This window comes from Alexandromys fortis, unplaced genomic scaffold (genome assembly GCF_014885135.2).
Source record: "Alexandromys fortis isolate MF-2015 unplaced genomic scaffold, M_Fortis_MF-2015_v1.1 scaffold_8_1_9099942, whole genome shotgun sequence".
Lineage (NCBI taxonomy): Eukaryota > Metazoa > Chordata > Mammalia > Rodentia > Cricetidae > Alexandromys > Alexandromys fortis.
In genome coordinates this window covers 6711289-6735253 of record NW_026067898.1, presented here as the reverse complement: position 1 = coordinate 6735253, position 23965 = coordinate 6711289, and the positions used below count along the sequence as shown (strand labels likewise).

General features: G+C 43.4%; 1 protein-coding gene across 8 annotated transcripts in view; it reads left to right on the top strand.

Moving 5' to 3' along the window:
- The window catches only part of Osbpl6 (oxysterol binding protein like 6), a 170224-nt gene that overhangs the window by 136531 nt on the left and 9728 nt on the right, over window positions 1-23965 (top strand). For 5 of the 8 annotated variants that reach the window (XM_050119528.1, XM_050119544.1, XM_050119537.1 and 2 more), the window contains 10 exons: window positions 1023-1188; window positions 2692-2825; window positions 9987-10094; window positions 12116-12253; window positions 16816-16903; window positions 17438-17691; window positions 18505-18642; window positions 19139-19202; window positions 20983-21061; window positions 22960-23104. In XM_050119528.1, coding sequence (XP_049975485.1) covers window positions 1023-1188; window positions 2692-2825; window positions 9987-10094; window positions 12116-12253; window positions 16816-16903; window positions 17438-17691; window positions 18505-18642; window positions 19139-19202; window positions 20983-21061; window positions 22960-23104 — 1314 coding nt within the window. Of the gene's footprint in view, window positions 1-1022; window positions 1189-2691; window positions 2826-9986; window positions 10095-12115; window positions 12254-16815; window positions 16959-17437; window positions 17692-18504; window positions 18643-19138; window positions 19203-20982; window positions 21062-22959; window positions 23105-23965 lie in introns of those variants that run through there. The other 3 variants (XM_050119565.1, XM_050119552.1, XM_050119572.1) reach the window with 2 other exon arrangements.

Sequence of the window (23965 nt, the reverse complement as noted above, 5' to 3'; positions counted from 1 at the left end):
ATTTATATATATTTAAGCATTTTACAACCCCACCCCCATGCCCAACCCAAGATTTGCCTCCTTCCTCCTATAGAAATATGCAGATTAGCCAGGAAGAAAGACTTATGATTTCAGTTGTAGAAAATTCACTTTTTGTAGAGTCTATGATATGGCTCCTCAGGACAACTGATGAACGCCTAAGATGAAGGGAAAAGTTACTTCTGGTGGATTTGCTAGAAGAATTAGCATTTCCATTTCCCAAGAATGATTAGCCAATAGCATTTGTGACCCTTGGGTTGATCCTTCTAAAAGGGATGAGAAAGGACTTTGCCTTCACCCAGCACAAGGCCAATCCAGATCCAGTACGGGCAGGGAAGTTCCTGTAGCCATTGGGAATGGTCTAGAATAATGCAACCTTCACTACCTAATGCTTTGCACCGGTGGCAGGTTCATAAACCATGTTCGTTATAGAGCAGTATCGTGTGTGGCACACCAGGGCAATGACTCACAGAACAGGTTTAATCTATGAATATTATATTCTAGTGAGTATACCTTTAGATGGCTGAGTCTCTTTAAGCCATTAGTGTATGTGATATAAACTCGTTATTTTTTTTTTCTGGTGGCTGTAAACCAAGTGAGTCTTCAAGTGTGTTTTTACATCTTTATCAGGATTTTGCCTAGGCTCAAAGACAAGTGAACATAAATTGCCCTCAGTATGAGAACAGGTCCACGCATCAAGGTTCAGGCTTCTTTTCTCTACCATTTATTTTTTGGGATGAGTGAAGGTTCAGAGGTCTGCTTCTTTGTTCCATAGTCATTATTCTTTGTAAGAATGAAAACTCAGAGAGTCCTGGGCATTCTTGAACTATCAGAAACAAGACTCCTTCTCCCCAACCTACACTGCTTGCAAAATAAATGAGGACTGAGGGTCTCTGAGCATGCTGTCAGAAAGCAGTGTATAAGGATAGGAGGGACCTTGTCTGTGTAGCGGATGGTGGAACAGGACATGGGGACACGTGAATAATTTACGCCTTCTCTTCCAGGTTCCCTTCAGCGCCACCATGTCTCCAGTGCGTCTGCATTCCTCCAACCCCAACCTCTGTGCAGATACTGAGTTCCAGACCCCTCCTAGCCACCTCACTGACCCTCTGGAAAGTTCCACGGATTATACAAAGCTACAAGAAGAATTTTGTCTGATCGCACAGAAAGGTAACATAGCAAGGTGTTTTCTCGGGCCGTGGCGAATTGGATGGAAGGTCGTTGTTTTATGACATCCAGGTTGATGCCCGGGTCACCATGCTGCTCTAAGTTTCCTGTGTCCGATATTTACGGCACAACCAGATGTGACTCCGATTTCATAATCCTGAAATAATCGTTTTATTACTTTTCTCCATGGATGTGTCAATTAATACCGTTTCCTAACTCCTCACAAATGCATTTTTAATTGCCTTGTTAAGCTGGATGCTAATATCCTGATCGGAGCCAGTGGTATTCCGTGTAGCTCGGGATCAGAGCCAGTGCCTTTGCTTCTTGGGCTGGGGTGGTAGCAGTTGGAGAAGGGGTGTGTAGGTGAGCACAGCACAGGGGAAGGGGAAACTCGATGGCACCCCCAAGAGAGCTTTGTTTGGTTAGTCTTGAAGCTTCCAAGAAACTCAGGTTCCAGACTTTGAAAGCCTCTGTTAAAACTACAGGTTTTCTCAGCAGACATACAGACCCTCCATGCAAGGGGGACAAAAACCGGCAGCTCCGTGCCTCACTGGCCTCTGGAAGGGCACTGTGAGGAGTTTTGACAGTCAACAGTGGGATTAATTCCAGCTGTTGATGGAATTCCTTTCCGTTGATGGTGCATTGTTACACATGAATTAAGAGATTGTGAGACAGGGGCGTAGCTTTTTTTTTTTTTTTTTCAAAAAAGGAAGTCTATTTTGGAAGACTTCACACATTTTTGAAACACTGTTAATATAAAAATAGGAATTCTTAGCTCAACCTTTTGTGGTTCAAACCACAAGACTGCCTCGGATTTTACCAACTTGTTAGATATGCGGGCAATGGAGAGAAGTGTTGTTCCTGCTGCTGCATTTAAATCAAAGCACCTTTGGCACCGAGACACTCACTGCTGACAAAGCAAAGCCAGGGTTGCTTTTTAATCCAAATCATTTCCCACGCCAAAGAAGCCAGTCAGGACTTCTGGGTCCACTGTCTGATTTATGTTGACAGGATTCACAAAATGCTCTTTTCGGCGGGGGGGGGGGGGTACACTGTGGGAATAACTCTGTAATAACTCTTGAGTTGTGTGACACTTTAACAGAATGGCTCTAAATATTACCATCAAACATGACAAATAAACATGCTTTCTTTTCCTTCTTGAGATGTAAGCTAATTTCTAAGTATTGATATTGAGAATTGATGATGTTGATATTTTGTATGTTGCTTCCAAATCTGTGTTGGCTCATCTGGCATGAAATATAAAAAATTTCCATTTTAATTAATTACAGTTGCATATTCGTTCTGAGTATGGATACTCAGATGATTCTATTTAAGGCTAGTTTTTATTTTTCCTAAGGGTTGATTTTTTTTTTTTTTAAAGTCAGACCATAACCTGGTCTTTCTGGAAAATGTCTCGACACCTACGAGCTGGTGTCCAGAAGTTGACAGCCTGTGTGTTCGTTCTGCTACAGTTACTGTTTGTTCCTTGCTTCTCTCCCTGCCCAGTGCATTCTCTTTTGAAGTCTGCATTTAATAGCATCGCTATAGAGAAGGAGAAGCTGAAGCAGATGGTTTCCGAGCAAGACCACAGCAAAGGCCATAGCACACAGATGGCCAGACTCCGGCAGTCACTATCACAGGTAAGCCCAAGTGTTTTCTTGTGCATGGACCAGCAAAAGATGCTAGGCAAAGGAGGAGGGAGGAGGCCAGCAGCACTGGGGATGGCATGTCCCTCTGACATTCTCCCAAGACATTGCAGAGTCAGCATTGAATAGTAGTGGTTTTTTTTTTCCCCTTAAAAGGTCAAGTAAGAGTGAAAAGGAGCAATAATTGCTGAGTACATATAAATTGGTATTTTTGACTGCTTGAGTTAATGTCTGGGGACATTTGTCAGATAGCTCCTGATTTTTAAAAAGACAAAGTAAAACAGGCATTTATACATGATTTGCATGTTTAAGGAATATTCCAGAATATATTCAGTTCGGTGGTAAATAAAACAAAGTCTACTAGGTCTACCACACTGTATGTTTTTCCATTTAGTTTTAATCTGTTGAACGTTACTAATGACTGTGAATAGGTAATTAATAGGTAAATGGGTAATTACTAATTTCCTATTTTTTTTCTAATTTGTACTCTTGGGATTTCCTTCAGTTTGTTGTGCTCCTGAACACAAATATGCTATATTTTAGCATATGTCATATTTTATTTTACTAATAGTAACCACACCTCTGTATACCTCAGAGTTGAGGTTTCAATTACAAATTCTTAAAAGCTACACATTTCTGTAATAAACATTTTCTTCAGACAGTCCTAAATTGCACCCAGTTTGAATCCTTTGAGCATGTGATGCTGTTATGTGATTCTTTTGTGACAACTCAGTGTTTATATAAAATATTGTTCACTTCCTGGCGCCTTGGATCAGAGTGAAGGAGCCAGCAAGTCATGGGTAAGTGGTTCTCCATGTGGATCCAACCCCGCTTGAATATTTTCTGTAGTCCCGAGAAGTGAAATGGGAACTCTCCTCACTGTGGTTTGCATATCACTCATAACCAACAAAAGTTATGATATCTGCTCATGTCAATGAATCCTCTCAGTGCTCCATTAATATTAATTGATCTTCCAAATTGTTATTATGAATGGACCATGAAGAAGAAAGATCAAAATAATAGTCAAATGAACATGTAGATGAAGACACATAAAATACACCCTGAACCCCAAAGTGTTGTATTTTTTCTCTAGTATGTTTTATAATGTTAGTTTAGTGACATAAACATATTGAACATATACTAAGAAAATTTGTTTCTTGCTTGCCGCTTGCTTGCTTTTGTTTCTCTCTCATTAAGACAGAGAATTGGCTTGAGGTCTGGGGATATGAGGAGGCTGGTCAAATGCTTGCCTCGCATGCACAAATAGCCCAGGTTCAACCCCCAGCCCCACATAGAATTGGGCAAAGTGACATATGCTTTATAATGCTAGCGCTCAGGATGTGGAAGCAAGGAGATCAGATGCTGGAGGTCTTTCTTGGCTACATAATGATTTTGAGGTCAGTCTGAGATTCATGAAACTCTGTATCAAAAATGGATAGAGATCTAGGATTTGGCTTTGGGAGAATCTAGAAATGACTAGGAAGAGAGATTGCAGTGGTAGAAAATGGTTTGTTCATTCATGTATACATTTAACTGACTAGATATAATGCAAGATATGGGATCTCACAGACCTGGTTTCCAGGAAGCTCATGATCTTGTTGGTTAAGTGAACACTGTCCACCCAGGAAAGAGTTAAAGGGACCACACTGTGCCATTCACAGCAGGACTTGGTGAGGGAGATTTCCAGGGTGCCAGTTTGAGAAACAAAAGGTCACTGAGCAGAAAGCACAGCCAGGGATCTGACTTCCCCAGGAGACAGGTCTGAGGGGATGAAGAAGGACCCAGCCCTAAAGGGATAGCGGTGAAACCAACCATACGCACTTTGAGTTCAAATAGTTCCCGCACTTGAGAGATACTTTTTTGCATCGTGAGTCAGGGCCTCAGTAGATTTTTCTTGGGTTGTTTGGTTTAGGGTTGTTAAATGTCAATTTTCCTCCTAACCAAAAGGCTCAAAAGATGTGAAAATAGTCTGGGACTATCAAGACTGTTGCAAATTAGCCACTGGAAAATTCGATGCTTACCTTTGTGTGTCGTAGCTTTTGGCTACGGTGACATCATTGTGCCCTTCTATACAGTTCAACTGAGCCAGTCAAGCACACACTGCCCTCACCGCTGTGTGGTGACTTCTGTATTAGGCATTCAGTTTACTGACAGTTACTCTTCTGAATAGGAGTCTAGAGAATTTGGTGAATGGGGAAGTTATTCCATGGGTAGTCATGAGATGGTGACCATCCCATTGAGACACGAAGGATTAAATTTATGCTATCAATGATAAAGAGGCTTAAAGAAGTTTAACTACCAGAAATTGGAAATATGTGGCATTCTGTATATATTAGAAAGATTAGCCAGGTATCGTAGTATGGAGAATGGATGAAATAAAGGCACTACCACCTGGTCAGACTCATTATTTAAGGTAATTTCAGACTGTCTGATGATATGAGTGGTAATATTCCCAAAGCAAAGTTCTTTCATGGTTGGTAGAGCAAGGTCTGGGTTATGGGATCATCGTGGCCTGGTGATCAGGTGAACATTAGAAGGGGGCTAGGAAGCAGACTCCAGACCCTGGTTGGATAACGTAGCATGTGAGTTCTTTCTCCCCAAAAGAGGGAGAACAGAAAGGACATATTTACCAGAGGCTTGTGATAAATGATTCTGTAGAGGAGGTTAAATGTCTGTAGGTCATCTAACAGACAAATGGAGATATTTCCATCTTGAGGGGCAGAAAGAGAAGTAAGGAAATCAGCATCTCAGGGATGTTGAAGATGCTGATGGGTGGTATTTTCAGGCAGAGCAGAAGAGGACCAGTGGAGCTGGTGCTGCAGCAGAGAACATCAGTATTAAGGACAGGGTGTCTTAGTTCTGGTTACCACGGTTGTGGTAAAACACCATGACCAAAAGCATAATCTGAATTGCACTGCCCATCAAGGGATGCCAGGGCAGGAACTCAAACTGGCTAAGAACCTCGAGGTAGGAGCTGATGCAGAAGCCATGAAGGAGCTCTGCTTACTGGCTTGCTCCTCTTAGATCGTGTGTGTGTGTGTGTGTGTGTGTGTGTGTGTGTGTGTGTATGTGTCAGTCCAGGGATATACCTACTCACAATTGATGGTTCGTCTCCCATCAATCACTGCCCTACAGCCTTGCCTACAGTGGCTCTTACGGAGGCATCTTCTCAGATGATGTGCCCTCCTCTCAGGTGACTTTATCTTGTGTCAAGTTGACGTCAAACTAGCCAGGACCAGGTTAAGAGAGATTCTCTGATGAAGATCAGGCTCAAACTGCCAGCGGAATTCAAGTGATGGCCACTAAGATCAAGGGTAGATCATTTCCTGGCCCTTTTGACTAAGCTCAAGTGAAGACCAATGGTAGAGCTTTGAGAATCTTTACAAGGGAAAAACTTTTAAAACATCCTCTTTACCAGTAAATAGCACATGGACTGAATGACGTTCTTGACTATGGTTGTCCTATCAGCATGTGTTTGTTATATGGGAGCCAGAAGAGGATGAGATCCTGAAAGCAGGAGACAGTTGGGGCATCGTGGCCAGCACTTTTAGCACCATCCCACCTTGAATATAGTACTTAAGACTGTAAGAGTACCAAGTAGTTTGAGTACTTAAGACTCTAAAAGTACCAAATAGTTGGAGTACTTAAGACTGTAAGAGTACCAAATAGTTTGAGATGGTTTGTCTCCACACCCTGTGTATATTTTCCTACCAGCGTAACTTCATGTTAGAGTGTGCCTTCAGGTAGTCCAAAGACGCCTTTGGTCCCTATACACTGTCAGCAGTTGGACCCCCGGACATCTTCCTCGTGGTCTCTCCTAAAGAAAGGGAAGGAGAAAGATGGTAGTGAAGTCATTTAAATTGACTGACATTGTTAAAGTTCATATTTTATTTGACATAAGTCCTATTTGATATGATATCTGATGCTTAAAATGGTGCATTTTCGGGGAAGCTATTCAGTATATATCATATAAACTTGACAAATTCTGTCATCCTTTTAGCGAACACATAGCGTCTGAAGTAGATGAGATTAGCATTCTTCACTCTGTACCTGGCAAACATTGTTACCTGCCTTGAGTAAGTAGAAACTTACAAGGCTGGAGAGACCAATAAATTCCTCTTCAGACACAAACACAACATAATTGTTTAATTTTACCCCTCGTGAAATGTAACTTTCACATCCGTGACAAGCAGAGATGTCGAACATACATGTGTAGCACAGGACATTTTCTTTGGATCTGTCCCTTTTAGGTGACCTTATTCTATATCAGCCCTCATTTCACGAACACTAGAATCAAATTGGGTAGTATAGAACTAAGACAGCTTCGGCACTCCCAATAATAACAAAGCAGTAACTTGCCAGGGTGTGTGTGGTTCTCTCCCGCAGCACAGTATGCTGTGTTACCGTTGCTGGTTTGGTTTCTCACCCCAGAATTTGGACACGGCTTGTGCTGAATACAGTGTAAAGTGAGTCCGTACAAATGTGAGCGACAGCATCCGACCCGTCCACTCCAGATGGAACTGCTAAGTCACTTCATCAGCATGCCACAGTCATTAAAGACGTCGTTATTTTGTGCATTGCTGAGAGAGAGGGAAAAAGGCATTGCTGTCAACTGAGCGGACAGAGTGTGCTTCCGAGGCTCCAGGCTGCTTAGAATTATTGAAGTATTGTTAAGACCGAGACTGTAAACAAAAGGTTGGCTCGAGGCACATATGGCATAATTTAACATCCCAGCCGTACTATCTGTCACCCTCCCTGTCCGCAAGATTACACAGACCACAGATAGGTACTCTGTAATGGGAGAGAAATCCCATGTCTACTTATTTGTTTCTGAACTCTGCAATTCTCTGGGAGTCCAGGAAATCTGAGGGCATGAGATGGTTTTTCATAGAATCCGTTACAATTTTTTTAGCTACGTATCAAGTCTCCATGGTAACCCATTGTCTCTGTGGGTCCATGCTGATACCACAACGTGTTTGCTGTAGTCAAACTTTGTCACTACCTACGTGTCCAATGGGAAACCATTGCCTACAGTGCAGCTATCGAAATCGTGTTTCTAAAGAGTTTCAAGCATGTGTTCATGACCAGAGCATAAAGTACAGGTAAGAAGTGAAAGCCGTTCACCTGGGAAACAATTAAAAAAAAAGCTAGGAAGAATGACACACTGGTGTCCCCAGTCCGGTAGTATGTTATAAATTCAAAACATATTAGATGCTTTAATTTTCTAAATATAACAGAAATTTTTAATTGGGAGAAAAGCAAGGCTATTTGTGCAGAATTTGGGTTTTGACTTTTCTGTACTAATCCTCTCACTTCTTTTGAAGCAGCTTTACCTTCAACAAAGGGTTTGATTGTGTGAAAACCTTTGCTGAGTGTTATTAATTCCCCTCCAGCTCAGGCTGTTTCCTTCCCAGAACCCACAATTCCACTTAGTCAAATGATCTTGCCAGTGTCTCCCTGAGTCTAAGTTAAATTCCCATCTGTTGTCTGAAGAGGTTGGGACGTAAAGGCTCATTATGGTACTGCTTTTTTTTAGGTGTTAGACATTGTTATTGTTTGAGGACTGGAGGCAAGGTTGGGCATGCTCTGTGGGGTCTTACACACAGGCTAGATGCACTAGTGAGTGCAGATGGTCCCTGTATGCTCAGTGAAGACAGTAGGCACTGCACAGTGCTGGTTCCTCAGCGCTTCCCCTGTCGGCCTTGGCCCCTATGTACAAAGCAAATCGATACTCTTTCAGGCAGGCCCGGGTAGTTTCTCTTGCTCGGCGGCTGGCACCAGTGGCTGGAATCTGCCTCCCTTTTCCTTGCTCTGTCCCTGTTTACTCTCCTTGAACACATTCCCAAATTATTGTTACCATCTTCTATGGTCTTTCATGTTATTATCACTCCAATAGTGTTTCCACTTTCAATACCTGGATTCTTCAGTATTCTCAATTTCCATGATACTGTTAGAAAATGTGGTGCTGGTCCCTGCTGGGGAGCACTATGCCCAGCGCTCAGGCTCTGGACTGCAGCCAATCTCACAAGCAGACTGATGAGCAAGGCAAAAGGAGGACCCAGCCTGAGGAAGATTGCTAAAACGGGCTGACGCATGCATGGTGGCCAGCTTGAGTTTGCCAGAGCCGGAGTGACTTAGTTCTGCTCCCTTTGTGTCAAAGACCAAGTCTTGCACCTACCACTGCATATATATTATCAGGGAAGTGCTTTCTTTCCCATATTTGCTCGGACTTCCATGGAGGGGATGCCTGTTTGAAACAGAAGTAGGATTTAGTCTTGGACGTTGGTTACAACCTTGAAATTTTGAACTAGTAAAATGTTGCGCAGCCCATAAAAGTGGAATCCAAGTTTTTTTCTTTCATACAGTGTCAACATATTGGCAACAAAATTATAATTATTCTCCATGTATAGCACATATCCTTGATCTTAAGTACTAGCAATAATTTCAGAGAACCTTTGAAGTTTGAAGAACTTCAAAGTAAAAAAACAAAATGAAGACCGTTTGTTCTTCATCTCAGTAAGGAGCACACTTAAGAGTTTTCTTTGGTGACTATAATACCTGTTTGCTACCCAACTGAGGAGAAAACAGGGCTTTAACACTAAGACAATTAAAGATGTGGGTTAAAAACGTCTGTCTCCAGACCATCCCGGTAAATCTCAAAGTAAACAGCACATACTGGGAAAATGCCACCATCTTTTCCTGTTAGGCAGCCAGTGCTCTTCCTGCCCAGGGCCAGCCCTTAGAAGTATAAGAAGTATAGGAAGTATAATTCTGGTTCTCCCGATGGAAATCCCAGAAAACCCTCTGACCAGAATTATCTTACACCCCTGCGGCCATGCCGTTGTTCTTCAGAATGGTGCCCTAGAAGCACTGTGCACAATTTCAACTTGGCATTTTATTCAAATTTGAAAAGGGCTTCGGAAGTCATCCGTCACAGCGGCCTGACTTTGTAACTATGAGTAGTGCTCTTATATTACAAAAAGTTAGCGTCATTACTCAGAGCCATTTATTTCCTTCTTAACTGATGTGGTCCAGCGCATGGTAAAGTGTGAGCTAGGGCCTCTCCGATGTTGTTGTCTCGAGTGGTCCCTTGTATTTGCTTGTAACACTTGCCTATTAATTTGCAGTTACAATTGCAGTTTTTGTTACTTTAAGGCACTCAACCAGAATGCTGAGCTCAGGAGTCGGCTGAACAGAATACACTCAGAGTCTATCATCTGTGATCAGGTTGTCAGTGTAAATATTATCCCTAGCCCTGATGAGGTAAGGCTCATTTAGGAACAGTTAGAGAACATCTATTTTATGGCATTTGAATTTCTGCATATTTTTGCTTATTTTAAACAGTTGTTTTCCATTAATAATATCTTTTCCATAAATACTTGTGTTGCAGACAGCTCAGTAGTCTTTGAATTAAAATATATGTGTGTACTTGACATCATCATTTCCTGGTGTTCGCTGTCTCTTTTCATTCATTTCTATATTCATCTGATGTCACCAAATATTTAATTTTTTTTATCTAGTCCAGCTTTTTTTATTTTCTGCATCTGTGTTTTGTTCCCTCTTTTTTTTTTTAACAAGTTCATTAGCACCAAATGTCCAATGAAATGCTGAAAATAATTTTACCTGATAAACTGGTAAATAAGAAATGCTTAAAGGTTTCTTTGAAAGAAGTTATCTAGGGAGAGAAGCTCCCTGTTCTTGCTGAAACAATGCTAACTGATGACTCAGAGGATCAAGAGCCAGCAGGGACTGGAAGTGTGGTGGGGTGCGTGCCTAGGTATGGCTAACAGGTGTCAAGTACCCGCTGTGTGCTGGGGACTGCCCTAACCAGTCACATTGTACCTCAGAAGTCATTCTCAGTGGCCTCTACAGGACATGCGGTTGTTCTATTTTTTATAATGAAGAAATGACGTGGAAAAAAAAGAAAACCATTCAGAATGTAGGCTAAAATGTGTCTGGGATTTTGTAAAGTTACTGTTTTATTAATCGTGAGAAATTAAAGCTGTGTATATGGCAATGCATCTAACAAAATGAGAGCTTAAATTAATGCTAAGGTCTTATTTGCACCCAAACCATATATTTTACTATGAATTTTACCATAAGTCAGACTCAGGCATTCAGCTTGAACTATCCCAAGGCATCCTACCATTGACTTAGGTTGTCCACTGTCTCCATTCTTGCTTAGGATCCCACTGGACTCCAATCACATTTATATCCAGTCGGTTGCTCAGAATCTAGTAATAGTTCTAAGTCTTATCACTGAAAAAATATTTAGATCCAGCAAGGAGACTCAGCTAGTCAAGCCACTTGCCACCAATTCTGATGACCTGAGTACAGTCCCCAGGGAGCCCCATAGTGGTAGAGAGAACGGAGCACTACAAGTTGACCTCTGAACCAGCCCCCTACACCCATGTATGTGTGTGTGCCCCCATAGTACACCCAATGAATAAATGTAATTTTGAAATTACTTAATAATCTTTAATTGGAGTCTTCACCCTGAAAAGTGAATTAGAATATATATAATATTCTTAAAATTCTTTCTAATCCAATTTATCTTCCTTGGAAGCAGTCATGTATGCCTCAGCACACATAAGCAGTATTTTACTTGAAATTACATTCAGTAGTCTAGACATGTTTAATTAGTTTAAAATCTACGATTTGGTTGGAAATCAAATTAGATATATCCTATTTCAGAAATTAGTCTTATACATCACCGTGATCATAGTTGTCTTGAAAAGTTTCTGTGAATACTTCTTGAGGTTGAATGTACTGCTTAAACCAACGGTTCAGGTCGTGAGCCATTTGGGGGTCACACATCAGATATCCTGCACCTCACATCCCGTTACAGTTCATAACAGTAGCAAAATTAGAGTTATGAAGTAGCAATGAAAATAATGTTGTGGTTGGGGTCACACAACATGAGGAGCTGTATTAAAGCATCAGGAACGTTGAGAACCACTGGCTTAGACTGTGACAGTAATGTCAGGCCTAAGACCACAGTCCACTCATAATTTTAATAGAGGTTTCACCTGTTAAATTCCATTTGTTACCAATAGAGCATGGACCTGAAATCAAATTGTAACATCACCATCTTTTCATTCTGCCTTTGGACGACTCTAGACACAGTAGATGGCATCATATATGGTGGCAACTGGAGCTTGGACACTAGTGTTAATGCACAGTCTGGAATTCTCTAGAAATCTAACTAACTTGGAGGACTAGCAGTGCTGCTAGGAGGGAAACCTGATTCTGTCATATTCTCTCTCTCTTTCTCCTATATATAGGCCGGTGAGCAAATCCATGTCAACCTCCCTCTGTCACAGCAGGTGGCCAATGAGAGCCGCCTCTCCATGTCAGAATCTGTGTCCGAGTTCTTCGATGCCCAAGAGGTGCTTCTGTCTGCAAGTTCATCAGAGAACGAGGTAAGGGTCCTGGGTGCGTCCATCTCGTTTGCCTGCAACTGTGAGTCTGGGCAAAGACCGCCAGCCCCTGGGACTCTGGGCTGTTAGAGGTGTTTATTTATGTCACAGGACAAGGCTCTCCTTATAGCAGGGCGGAAGTGTGGGAGCTACCATGGTGCTTCCTGTTTCCTGAGCACTTCACGGTGACTCAGGGTTGCAACTCAGGGCTCTTAACTTGGATGAATAAAGGGAAATAATCAAAAATTCATATATGTGACCAAGTAACCCAGCCATTGTTAGCAGAGTTCATTGCAGGGACCATTCGGTAATACAGAAAGGATGAGAGAATTAGAAACCTTTTCGATTGGGTAACTTAATATTTCTCCAAGGCAAATCTAATCATGTCCCAATTCCCAGTATTCTTAGGATAACAATTCAGCTGCCACACAAAAATGTTAATAATCCATTCTCTGTACTCAGGTGCAGCCTCTTGTCTCTTTCTGTTATAGATCCTTCCCACAGCCAAGGGAGTGATTCCTAGAGTTATCAATTTGCTAAAGAAACCATATTGTCTCTAGTAACTAAGGGAAGTAGTCTTTTGTGTGACCCACACTGGAAAGAACCAAACTGCGTACCTATCCTTGTGCCCTGTGTTTTAGAGGTTTTCACAAAGAGTGGCTTTTAGTCCTATCTTCTTCCTATGCCGCAATACTCAGGAGTTAGCCAGGAAATAAACTCAGGTGATGGTCACTGTGAGTCTCTCAGGGCTGTCCCTCCTCCTTAGTCAAGGTATGGCTCCTAGGTCTACCTCTTCTGCTCCAGTCTCGAGAACCCCATCAGAGACTCCCCAAGCCTTTACACTGACACACTCAGCAAGCCCACCTAGCAAGGCAAGGATTGGTGTATGAATTTCCCGTCACAGCTGCAGGGTCCGTGCAAGTTGTGTGTCCTGTACGGCAGTGGAGAGGGGCCCTTTGCCCTCGCCGTCTACGCTGGCAGGAGCATTTCTCCCAGAGATATGTCTGTCATCTTCTCCCCGCATTCATCCTAGTCCTTCCTCAGTAGACACCATCAGGGAAGCCCGTGATGGCTGACCCACCTCAGCGTGGCTCTGCCGGTTCCCTCTCCCCACCCCAGCCCTGGGTCGGCCTTGTCTGTGTTTCCCTCCAGTTACCACTCCCCAGCACTATGCTCCATCGATTCCATTTGTCTGTCGTGTGTTTCCCCCTCTAGAATACAGGTTCCACGAAGGTGGAGACTTTTTACCACTTGGTCTCTGGAACAGTCTAGTGAATTCAGAACTGGCACTCAATAAGTATTTACTAATGTCATGAAGGGAAGAGTTTTGGTTTTTGTTCCTAGGCCATTCCCCCCACTTCTGGGAAGTGCCCATATCCAGATTTCCCTGACTAGGGTGGTCTCTACCAAGTGCATTTACTTAATGAGTCCTCAGCTCCCTTTAAGAAAACTGTCTACTAAAAGCTGCATCACTGGTGTTTGAAGATGGCCTACTTCTTTCCAGAGTGATCGACCAGCCTGGTGTCGGCTTTAGAATTTAGAATGCAGGGACATGCCAAGTCACATTTAGAAAATAATTCATGAACTATTTTTGTTTTTTTTTTAATTAATTTATTTATTTATTAAACATTTCTGTCTCTTCCCCACCGCCGCCTCCCCTTTCCCTCCCCCTCCCCCAACCAAGTCCCCCTCCCTCGTCAGCCCAAAAAGCAATCAGGGTTCTCTGCCCTGTGGGAAGTCCAAGGACCACCCACCTCCATCCAGGCCAAGTCACATTTAGAAAATAATTCATGAACTATTTTTGAACTCTGAAGTTCAAAACAAAAATATTTGACCCCAGCACTTTTAGCTCACGGGGAAGAAGACCGACCTTGATAACACCACAGGGTCATGGCCCATGCATAGAACCACGTGAAAGGACCATGGCAATCAGCTCAGCCCCAGTTACCGCACCACAAACTTAGGACTTGCACCCATGCCCTTGTCCCCTCGGAATTCTGCACCAGCGACATTGTACCATTTATGGCCCAGTTTGGGAGAGATCAGATGCCAGAGAGGAAGAGCATGCTTCTGCATGGCTGTTTCTTTAACAAATGCTAACAGTAAGCATGCTTGTAATAGATGTTCAGTTCCGATAGGCACTGGTCTCCTCGTCTGTAATCAGTGAGATCGGCTTCTTCTGGAGGCATGGTGGGGGGGGGCAGGGAAGAGATTGACTTGCCCTTTTCCCTTTCAAGCTTTACTGAGCCTGGTGGTGTTCCCACTAGCTCCCTTCATGGTGAGAACCATGGAGACCTAGCACAGAGGGAGATTATGAATCAGAAAAAAATATCCTTTTTTAATGCTAATATTCTCTGTATCGTTCCAATTTTAGTATATGTGCTGCTGAAGCAAGCACAAAAAAAATGTTCTTAAATTGCTGTGTTTGTAGACTTCACATTCAAAAGCAAAACCTCCTATTATTCTGACCCATGTGTGCAGTCCTTCGGTCAGGGTTTACCACAGGAAATGGATGAACTCTGGAAAGAGAACTACGTGAACTCTTTTCAACCCTGTCTTTTATTTACTTAAGTGTATGTGTGTATTTGTGTATGTGTTCTTGTATGCATATGCCTCTGGGTGTGTTTGTGTGCATGCACATGCATGGGTAGAAGTCAGAGGTCAGCTTCCAGTATCTTTTTCAGTTTCTCTCCATCTCATTTTGAGACACATTCTCTCCCTGAGCCCTGGTGCTCATTGGTTGGGCTAGGCTGGTTGGCCAGCTCTGGGACTCCTCTCCTCTGCTGCTGTGACTTCAGGCACATTCACCACACCCAGCTGTTCCATGAGTCCTGGGAATCTGATTTCAGGTCTTTATGTTTGTACAGCAGGCACAATACTGACAGTTCAGCCCCTCAACCCTAATTTAAAAATCGTCAATAAATTTAGAAATATTAGAAATTAGAAATAGCTTAAGCCATTTTTCACGGTGCAGGAGATCAAGCCCAGGGCCTTGCACATGCTAGGTTAGCTGTCTATCACTTGGCTATGCCCTTAGTCCTAATAGTTTTTACTATATTCAAATTTAAAACTTTCAGTAGCAAAATACCAACATAAAGCTTAAAAAAAAAAAAGGTGAGGAGAATCAAAATGGCGCACCCTGGTAACCAGTGCAGCCTGAAAATCATGCTCAGTGTTCTCAGCAGCAGCTGTAGCCTGGGCCCAAGCCCTGATCTCTCCCAGGAATAAGCATCTCTCCTCTGGCCTGGTGAGGTGGAACCCAGAGAGGACCACTGTGATGAGAGGAAGCTGTGAGGAACAGCAAAAGAACAATGCTCACACCCAGCAAGCACCCTGACTGGGATCATCAAGAAACAGATGGTGGACCCTGGGTAGCACCTAGGCAACGGTAATAAAGGGTCCAGACAACAGCTCAGCCACTCCCAGCTGGGTGCCACAGGAAGTGAGAAAGTAGCTGGCAGAGCAATGGGAGCAAAAGAAGCATAGGTGGTGAAGAAATGGAAGATACAGTTTGTGGGCTGGGAAGTGAGACAGAGTAGGAGATGCGGAGGCAGTTGCTGCCCTTGCTCTTTGGGAAAAGCTGACATACACTGCCCATCAAGAATCAGTAACAAATACATAAATAGGACTGACCTATTAGCTCAGGCTTCTTATTAACTCTTATATCTTACATTAACCCATAATTCTTGTCTTCCTTTGCCACATGGCTTGGTACCTTTTATCAGTGAGGCATTCTCATCTTGCTTCCTCTGTGTCTGAGTGACAACTACAGACTGAGCCTTTCCTCTTCCCAGAGTTCTCCTATTCTGGTTGCCCCACTTATACTTCCTACCTGGCTCCTGGCCAATCAGCATTTTATTAAACCAATACAAGTGACAAATCTTTACAGGGTACAAGATCATTGTCCTACAGCATTTCCCTAGATCTGTGTAGCATCTTCTCATTCACCTCCCTAAAGAGAGCTGTAGGCATCTTCTGAAAACTGAGTCTTGACTCTATGTCCACTCCCTTGAAGTTTGTGGGTTTTTAATGACCCTTCAGGTTGGCATGAAAAACCTATCATCGCTGCTGTGCCCTTTCCTGTCTCCCTACACTTAGTCACCGCCACTCTTTACTTCCCAGCAGTCCTTGGGTAAATGTTTCCCTAATGGTTCTTGCTTTTGCCTCTCCCTTTTTCCTATGCCTCTCCCTCTTATAATGACTGAGCAACTCCTATTCTCTCTCGGACACCTCCACACCTTCCGCTCAATAATCCTGCTCTGGGCAGCCTATCTGGAGTCCTCGGGGCAGAGCCACAGGCCTCCTATTATGTATATGTTACTGTGTTTTCCTGAATTAAGCATTCTAGCCTCCCCCAGCCTAGCTGAGGAGAGACGTCAAAACAGAGGTTCCTCCCTAGCTCCCTGTAGAAGACACTCAAGTATTCCTTGAGCCAAGTATGTGTTCACGGTGACATCTGCTTCTCATTTGAACAAGACTGTGTTACTTTCAACCGTTGGATGATCTGAGTTTTCAAGGCAGGAAGCCTGAGGGACGTCCTCATCTGTCTGTCCTTCCTTCCTCAGGCCTCTGATGATGAGTCCTACATCAGCGACGTGAGTGACAACATATCTGAAGACAACACCAGTGTCGCCGACAATATTTCTCGGCAAAGTATGCATCGTTTGAGCGTCCAGGTTACATCTCTGCATGCCAGATTACAACCCCGGTGAATTGCTAGCCTGGCATTCCCGTCTTCTGCTCACCAATTGTCCCCCTTCAGTTAGTTATTGATAGCTTTTCTGTTGCATAATCTGCCAGGGTGTGCGGTTGTGGAATCTGTGACGTGTGTGGTTAAGTAGAGAAGACGTACATCTTGTTCAGACCCAAATGTCAAGTCCCTCTCATTAAAATATGCACGTGCACGCACAGAGAGAGAAAGGGAGAGAGGGAGGAAGGGAGGGAGGGGGAGGGAAAGGGAGAGAGAAAGAGCACGCTTTTTTTATTTGAGTATATTTAAAACTTTGTTTAAAACGTACTCTGATGTCTTGCATGTTGTTCTTAACTTCATATAGAAATGATCCTATGTATTATGGAGGCTGTGATTAGATTATTACAGTCAGAATTCTATGAAGGTCTCTCCTTTCCACTCTGATTTTATGAACCAGAGAGGGGACACATCACTCACTGTCCTTCTTCCTCTCCCAGTCCTGAATGGGGAGCTCACAGGAGGTGCCTTCAGGAACGGCCGCCGCACGTGCCTGCCTGCTCCTTGCCCTGACACCAGTAACATTAACCTGTGGAATATCTTGAGAAACAACATTGGCAAAGACCTGTCGAAGGTCTCCATGCCCGTGGAGCTCAACGAGCCACTCAACACTCTGCAGCACCTCTGTGAAGAACTGGAGTATAGCGAGCTCCTGGACAAGGCCTCGGAGACCGACGACCCCTATGAGAGGATGGTAAGGAAGGGCAGGACCTGAGAGAGGCCACAGCCATCGTGTAGACAACTTTTCTGTTTGTATAACGTCCTCACAGCATAGGTGTTAGGGAAGGTTTGGTCTGCAGAACCAAGCATGGGCAGAAAATTCTAGGTCCTCTTATTGGAAGCTACTCATGTGAGCTCTCCATGACCTAGATTCCCACAGTGCTCTCAGCCCTTGGCATTGCCATGTGGAATTATTTATGGCTTCCTGGGATAGATGCATGTTGACCTTGAGTTGCAGGTCGGGGACACCTGCTGACCTAGAGTGCCCTCTAAATGTTAGCAAAGAGATTAAAACCTCCTGCGAGGGTATAAGCATGCTGAGCCTTGATCTGTCAGCTAGTCCTGTGGGCCAGGGGAGCCCATCTGTTCAGGAATGTAATTCTAAGAAAGCAACTTGCTGTTGGTACTTTGTCCTCTACTCCTAAGGCTGGAAAACGTGACCTCTGCTCTATCCAGCACCAGCAGCCATACCTTCCCGCCTGTGGGGCTAAGGGTGTGCCCAGGACATGGCTCACAAATTGGCTTCCAGAACCTTTGATATCAATCTGTGATAGTCAGGAAATTGGGTGGACACATGAGCGAAGAGCGCTTGACTCAGATGCCGGACACTTCTCATCGGGGTGGTTTGACTTATCCTTACCTGTGTATTCATGAAGATTCAAGTAATTGAAAACACACGTGGCGTCAATTCGCCCCCCCATCAACATTGAGTGTGTGCAGTCTGTAGGGGTAGAGACAAGGACCTGAGTGACTCCTACATCGCGCTACTCTCTCAATGTCTTCACAGGTTCTCGTTGCTGCGTTTGCCGTCTCAGGGTACTGCTCCACCTACTTCAGAGCAGGAAGCAAACCGTTCAACCCCGTCCTGGGGGAGACCTACGAATGCATAAGAGAAGATAAGGGGTTCCGGTTCTTCTCAGAACAAGTAAGTGAGGTGTTGCCGTCTACATTAAGGGGTCGGTTTGGTGAAGAAAAGAACTTTAATAACTGTACATTTGGAACAGGCTGTCTTATCAGTTAAGAGAAAAATCATGTCATTTAACTGCATCCTCACCCCCACTGTGTGTGTAAGACCTGTGTTTACTTAGTATTTGAGATGAATTTATTATTAGAATGGATACTCTAGTTTTCACTGGGGGGAGGAATGATTTTATGTTTTGAAACAGTATTGTTGATGATCTAGGTGTGGTGGTGCACGCTTGTAACCACAGCACTGGGTGGAGGCAGCAGGATCAGGAGTTCAAGGCTTGGCTTAGCAATGCTGTAAATTTGAAGCCAGCCTGAGATACATGAGAACTTGTCTCAAAAAAACAAAAAATACCATTTAAAGAAGCTGGAATAATAGCATCATTGTCTCCTCTCTCTCTCTCTCTCTCTCTCTCTCTCTCTCTCTCTCTCTCTCTCTCTCTCTCTCTCTCCAGGTTAGCCATCATCCACCCATTTCTGCCTGCCACTGTGAATCGAAGAACTTTGTGTTCTGGCAAGGTTTGTATTTCAATTACAATTGAAAGTCAAATGTCTAAAACCTGTGGACAGTTTCTAGCTACAGAGAGCACCTCGGCTCAGTTTGATTTCTGTCTTGAGAACTCAGAGACTATTACTCAATGTTAGCAGGAATCGTCTTGAGAAATTAAATTTTCCGGTTTAATATGAAGCCATGTTGTCTTGGAAGTGAGATGCTGGGTCTTCGGAATATCAGCTCCGTGCTTCCCAGTGCAGCCTGGTTCGCCTTATCTCATCGTGCCTTGTGGGCCTCTATACTGTGGCGCTGGTGTCTGTTGCCCTCTTACTCTTGGAGCATGTGCAGAGATTTTAATCCCAAAGGAATGCTCCCTGGCACATTTGTCTAGACATCTGTCAACCCAACACGTCCAGGAGCATGTGTAGAGAGAGTCAGCCGGCCGAGATGAGCAACACTCAGCAAAACCATCTATACGGAACGGATAGAGACTAGGTTTCTTTTATTCCCCAAGAATAACTATAGACAACCATTTCCTTGGGATTGACACTGTGTTAGTTCTTACAGGGAATCCAGAGGTAATTTCAAGTGTATGAGAGCAGTGAGTCTTTTATATGCAAATATCTTGCACTGTTTATATAAGGACAGGAGCTTCTGCACCCTGTGGTGTCACACATAGAAGATCTGAACCAGCCCTTCCCCCAAGCGGTAACAGTTTAAACACTAAAGTGATTCATGGTCTTTTGACTCTTCGGAGTTCAGGCTTTGCAATGAAGCCTCTCCTAATTAAGGTCCATTGTTAGGGTACAGTTTTGCAGTGTTACCTAAAATAAAGCTTCAACCCACCCACCCAGGAAAAAGGATGCATTTGCTAGCTTGGCTATTCAGTGTAAAATATTTCTTTGCATGTGGAAGGTGCTTCGTTGCTCACAGGAAGCATTACCTGAACTTGAGAGCACACAATGACAGATATTGTAACTGAGCTTTATGGCAAAACAAGAAAATAAATTAATTCTTGGTTATACCCAAGAGTCAGAAGTTGTATGAAAATAACCCTAAGCTCCCTTAGTTTATACAGATGGGACCAGGTGCTTATTAGAGATTTGCAGGCAAATCTGAGTCTCCAAGTGAAATACATAAAGCCATTGAATAAGAGGAGGTGCTGGGCTTCGGGCTGTGTCTCAGCCAGTGCTTGGATGTGTTAGAAAGTGCTGGACCTCAGGCTATAGCGTAGCCAGTGTAGAGATGTCTTCATTAAGTTCATCCCACGTGCTCATAAATCTTCGCTATCTCTGTGTAAAGATTTTAGTTTACTTTTTTATCCTTTTTTCCCAAGTTCTCCTTCACACAGGGGAGATATGTTGTAAGTCAGTGGTATTTACCATACCACAGTTACTTTTACATATACTTCGGGCTTGATATATATGGTAACTATTTTTATCATTTAGTCAAAACTTAGTGTTTATTATTGTCTGGGGATTAAAGCACCGTAGGGTCTCTGTTCATATGCATACATGAATACCTCCCACATGTACATATTTTATTCTGGCTTCTGGAATTTGTTCCGTTAAATGGAAGCAAACAGGGAACATGATTGTGGAGGAATAATAAGCAATGAGTCTGGGAAGAATCACAGTCTTTTCACCTTGGCTGTCCTCAGGTCCTTGTGATATTAGAGAGCAGTACAGTATCTGCTAGAATTGCAAAAAAGAAAAATGCTTTGTAAAATACAATACCACTATTAGTTTTTACGGAACCGATCAGACGTGGAGCACTGTATTTTTGTCCTCTCGCTATCTCATTTAGATATCAGATGGAAAAATAAGTTCTGGGGGAAGTCGATGGAGATCCTGCCGGTTGGAACCCTGAATGTTACACTTCCAAAGTAGGTTGCCCTCCTCCCCTCTCAGGCTTCTGCTCTTACTGACCAAGTGGGTACATGGGAAGGTTCAAAGGGTCCATTTCCTCGGATGCCCATAGTCTCTGTTACCTTCAGCATGATTTTTTCAGTATGGACCCCCACAAGGACGAATAACCTTAGCTTGTGTGCAGCAGCTTCCTGCTTCTGTCCTGGCCTCCTTCTGATCAGCCCAGAGCTGCCATGTTCTCGCCAACATATTAATCTACGCTTTTGTTAGCAAGCTCACCCTTTTTCCGTTTCTTTTCTATCCTGTTTATAACTTCACCTGTATATCTATCTTGCTTAGATAAAGAATCTATCTTAAATTTCTAAGTTATTTAGAAAACAGTAATGATGGAATCCTTTTATACCATAGTCTATATAAAAAGACTTAGAAGAGATAGACTATAAATATTTTTAAATTGCATGGTTTGTGTTGAGGACAAAGATATGATTCTGTTGTTTTTTGCTTGTCTGGTTGGTTTGGGTTTCATCTATTTGGATGGTGGGATGTGCTGGGGTGGGGAGCTAAAGAGATGGCTCGGTATATAAAAAGCACTTCAGCACAAATAGGAGGACCTGAGTTCGAATCTTCAGAAGCCATATACCTAGCATGAATGTCTGTGATCCAGCGCTGCTCTGGGAAGACAGGAGGTGGAGACGGGAGAATCCTCAGAAAACACAGCCACCCTGCGGTATGCGGCGGAGAAATAGCAGAGTGAGCCTGTCTCTAAGCGGAAGGGAAAGATCAAAACCTAAGGCTACCCTCCACACACATGCACACACACACACACGTACACATACACACACACACGTACACGAATGCGCACATGTGCATACCCAGCCAGCTGATGAATTGGATACGGGAAAGGCCAGATGAAAGAGAGAAACATCCAATGAGTGAAAAGTCATGAGGATAGCGTCTTCCCTGGTGTCTCTAATACCCATATCATACCAGCTGGGCCTGAGGAGTATTTTATTTCATTATGAAATATAACTGTACTTGAAAATATACATAATGCATACGCTTCCATCTGATTTGTGCACATGCCATCCCAGTGCTTGGCAGAAATTCTGCACCTCATTCCCCAGAATATACACTGGATTTGTGCCCTAGATATGCTTGTTTGCCTTCTTGTCTATTTCCTAAAGAATGGCTCCGTCTTCTTAACTTTTATTATGACAACGTCATCTTCTTAGCTTTTATTATGACAGTATACTATGAGGGCATTCTGGGAGTAATCGTTCTCAAATGTGTATCTGATTAAGCTTCTTTCCTCCAATCTGCCCACAAATACTCTCATCACCTGCCAGTAAGTGTAGACCCTTTGGAAGGTCACTAAGTGCCTTCCCTGCCCTCCTCGTGATCTGGAGCACACCATTGGCAGGACTTCAGATACCAGGTTCTCTTGGCCCTTGTGTCTTATAGATACACGCCCCCATACACTGTGCCCACCTCCACACTACAAACCACAAGCCTCATCTGGTGTCTCTCGATTGATAATCACTCTGTGTTCCTGCAAAGCTAGGGATGACCCCCACTTCTGTCCTCGTGATGCTTTGCTCATTTGTAGATAGTAACCTTCATGATACTTGACTGTTTTGAGTATTTGCTTTCATGTCACTATGCCCCTAGCATACTCTTAGCCCCAGAGGGCTACGAAAGAGGCATTGTTGAACTTAGCGGCTTTAGGTCCCTAGAGAACACGTCATTATCCCTTAAGTAAAGGGGTCATGTCATGCATATTTATGACTGCACAGTAGTTTTTAAGGAATGAGGGGAAGTGAGGGGAAAGGAAGTTTTACCCAAAGATTGTTCTCACTTGGAGGTACAGTAATATATCTGAGTCTACTGCTTTTGATCAGTGCCGTGTCCTCTGTAGGTATGGAGATTACTATGTGTGGAACAAAGTCACCACGTGTATACACAACATCCTCAGTGGGAGAAGATGGATCGAGCATTATGGCGAAGTGACCATTAGAAATACCAAAAGCAGTGTTTGCCTCTGCAAACTCACATTTGTCAAGGTAAGAAGCACCATAGAACAGAAGAGGAAGGACCACATGGAATGCTTCCCAAGGAAGAAACTGAAGGAGATATGCCCTGTGTCATGTCTTAGGGCATTTTAGAGAAGAAAGCATGATTGCTTGAGGAATCTAAACTTCTGGATTTGTGGAGGTCAGAAATACCATGTCAAAGGAGAAATAAGTTTATTTTTAAGGAATCTTGTTTTTACATAGCCAACAAGGACACTAAGTAAAATTCTAGAACGCATTTCATTTTTATACCGAGTTCTCTAGTTTCTATTAATGCCTGATTACAATGTAAATACATTTGTGATCGTATGTAGGGTTCTGATTCTAATGCAGGTGTCAGTTCTTGGAAACATTGAGCAGAGCCATGGAGATGGTAGCCACAGTCACTCCGAACTCATCTAACCTTGCTCTGTAGCAATCCAGACTGGGCCAGGAGAAAGCACTGCTTTTGTTTACTGAGAAAAGGTTGTGGATAGAAATGCCCTTGGAGCACCGTTTCCCCGAGTAATGCTGGTCTGAAGGAGAAATACAACACACACACACACACACACACACACACACACACACCATGTTGAACTACCTTACAGCATTTGCCAATTCTTTTGATATCATGTCCAGCTCAAGTTCATTAAGATCCGTGAGCCAAGGGAGAGAATCTAAAGACAAAATCACTAGCCTGTGAGTTAATATTGGGTTCTTCAGCTACCAACTGGCCTGGAGCTAGAGATTGACATGCTCTCATGCTGTGGCATGGAGCAGAAGTTTGTGTGTGTGTGTGTGTGTGTGTGTGTGTGTGTGTGTGTGTTGGTACTGGGAATCAAATCCAGGGCCTTGCCCATGGTAAGCCAGTGC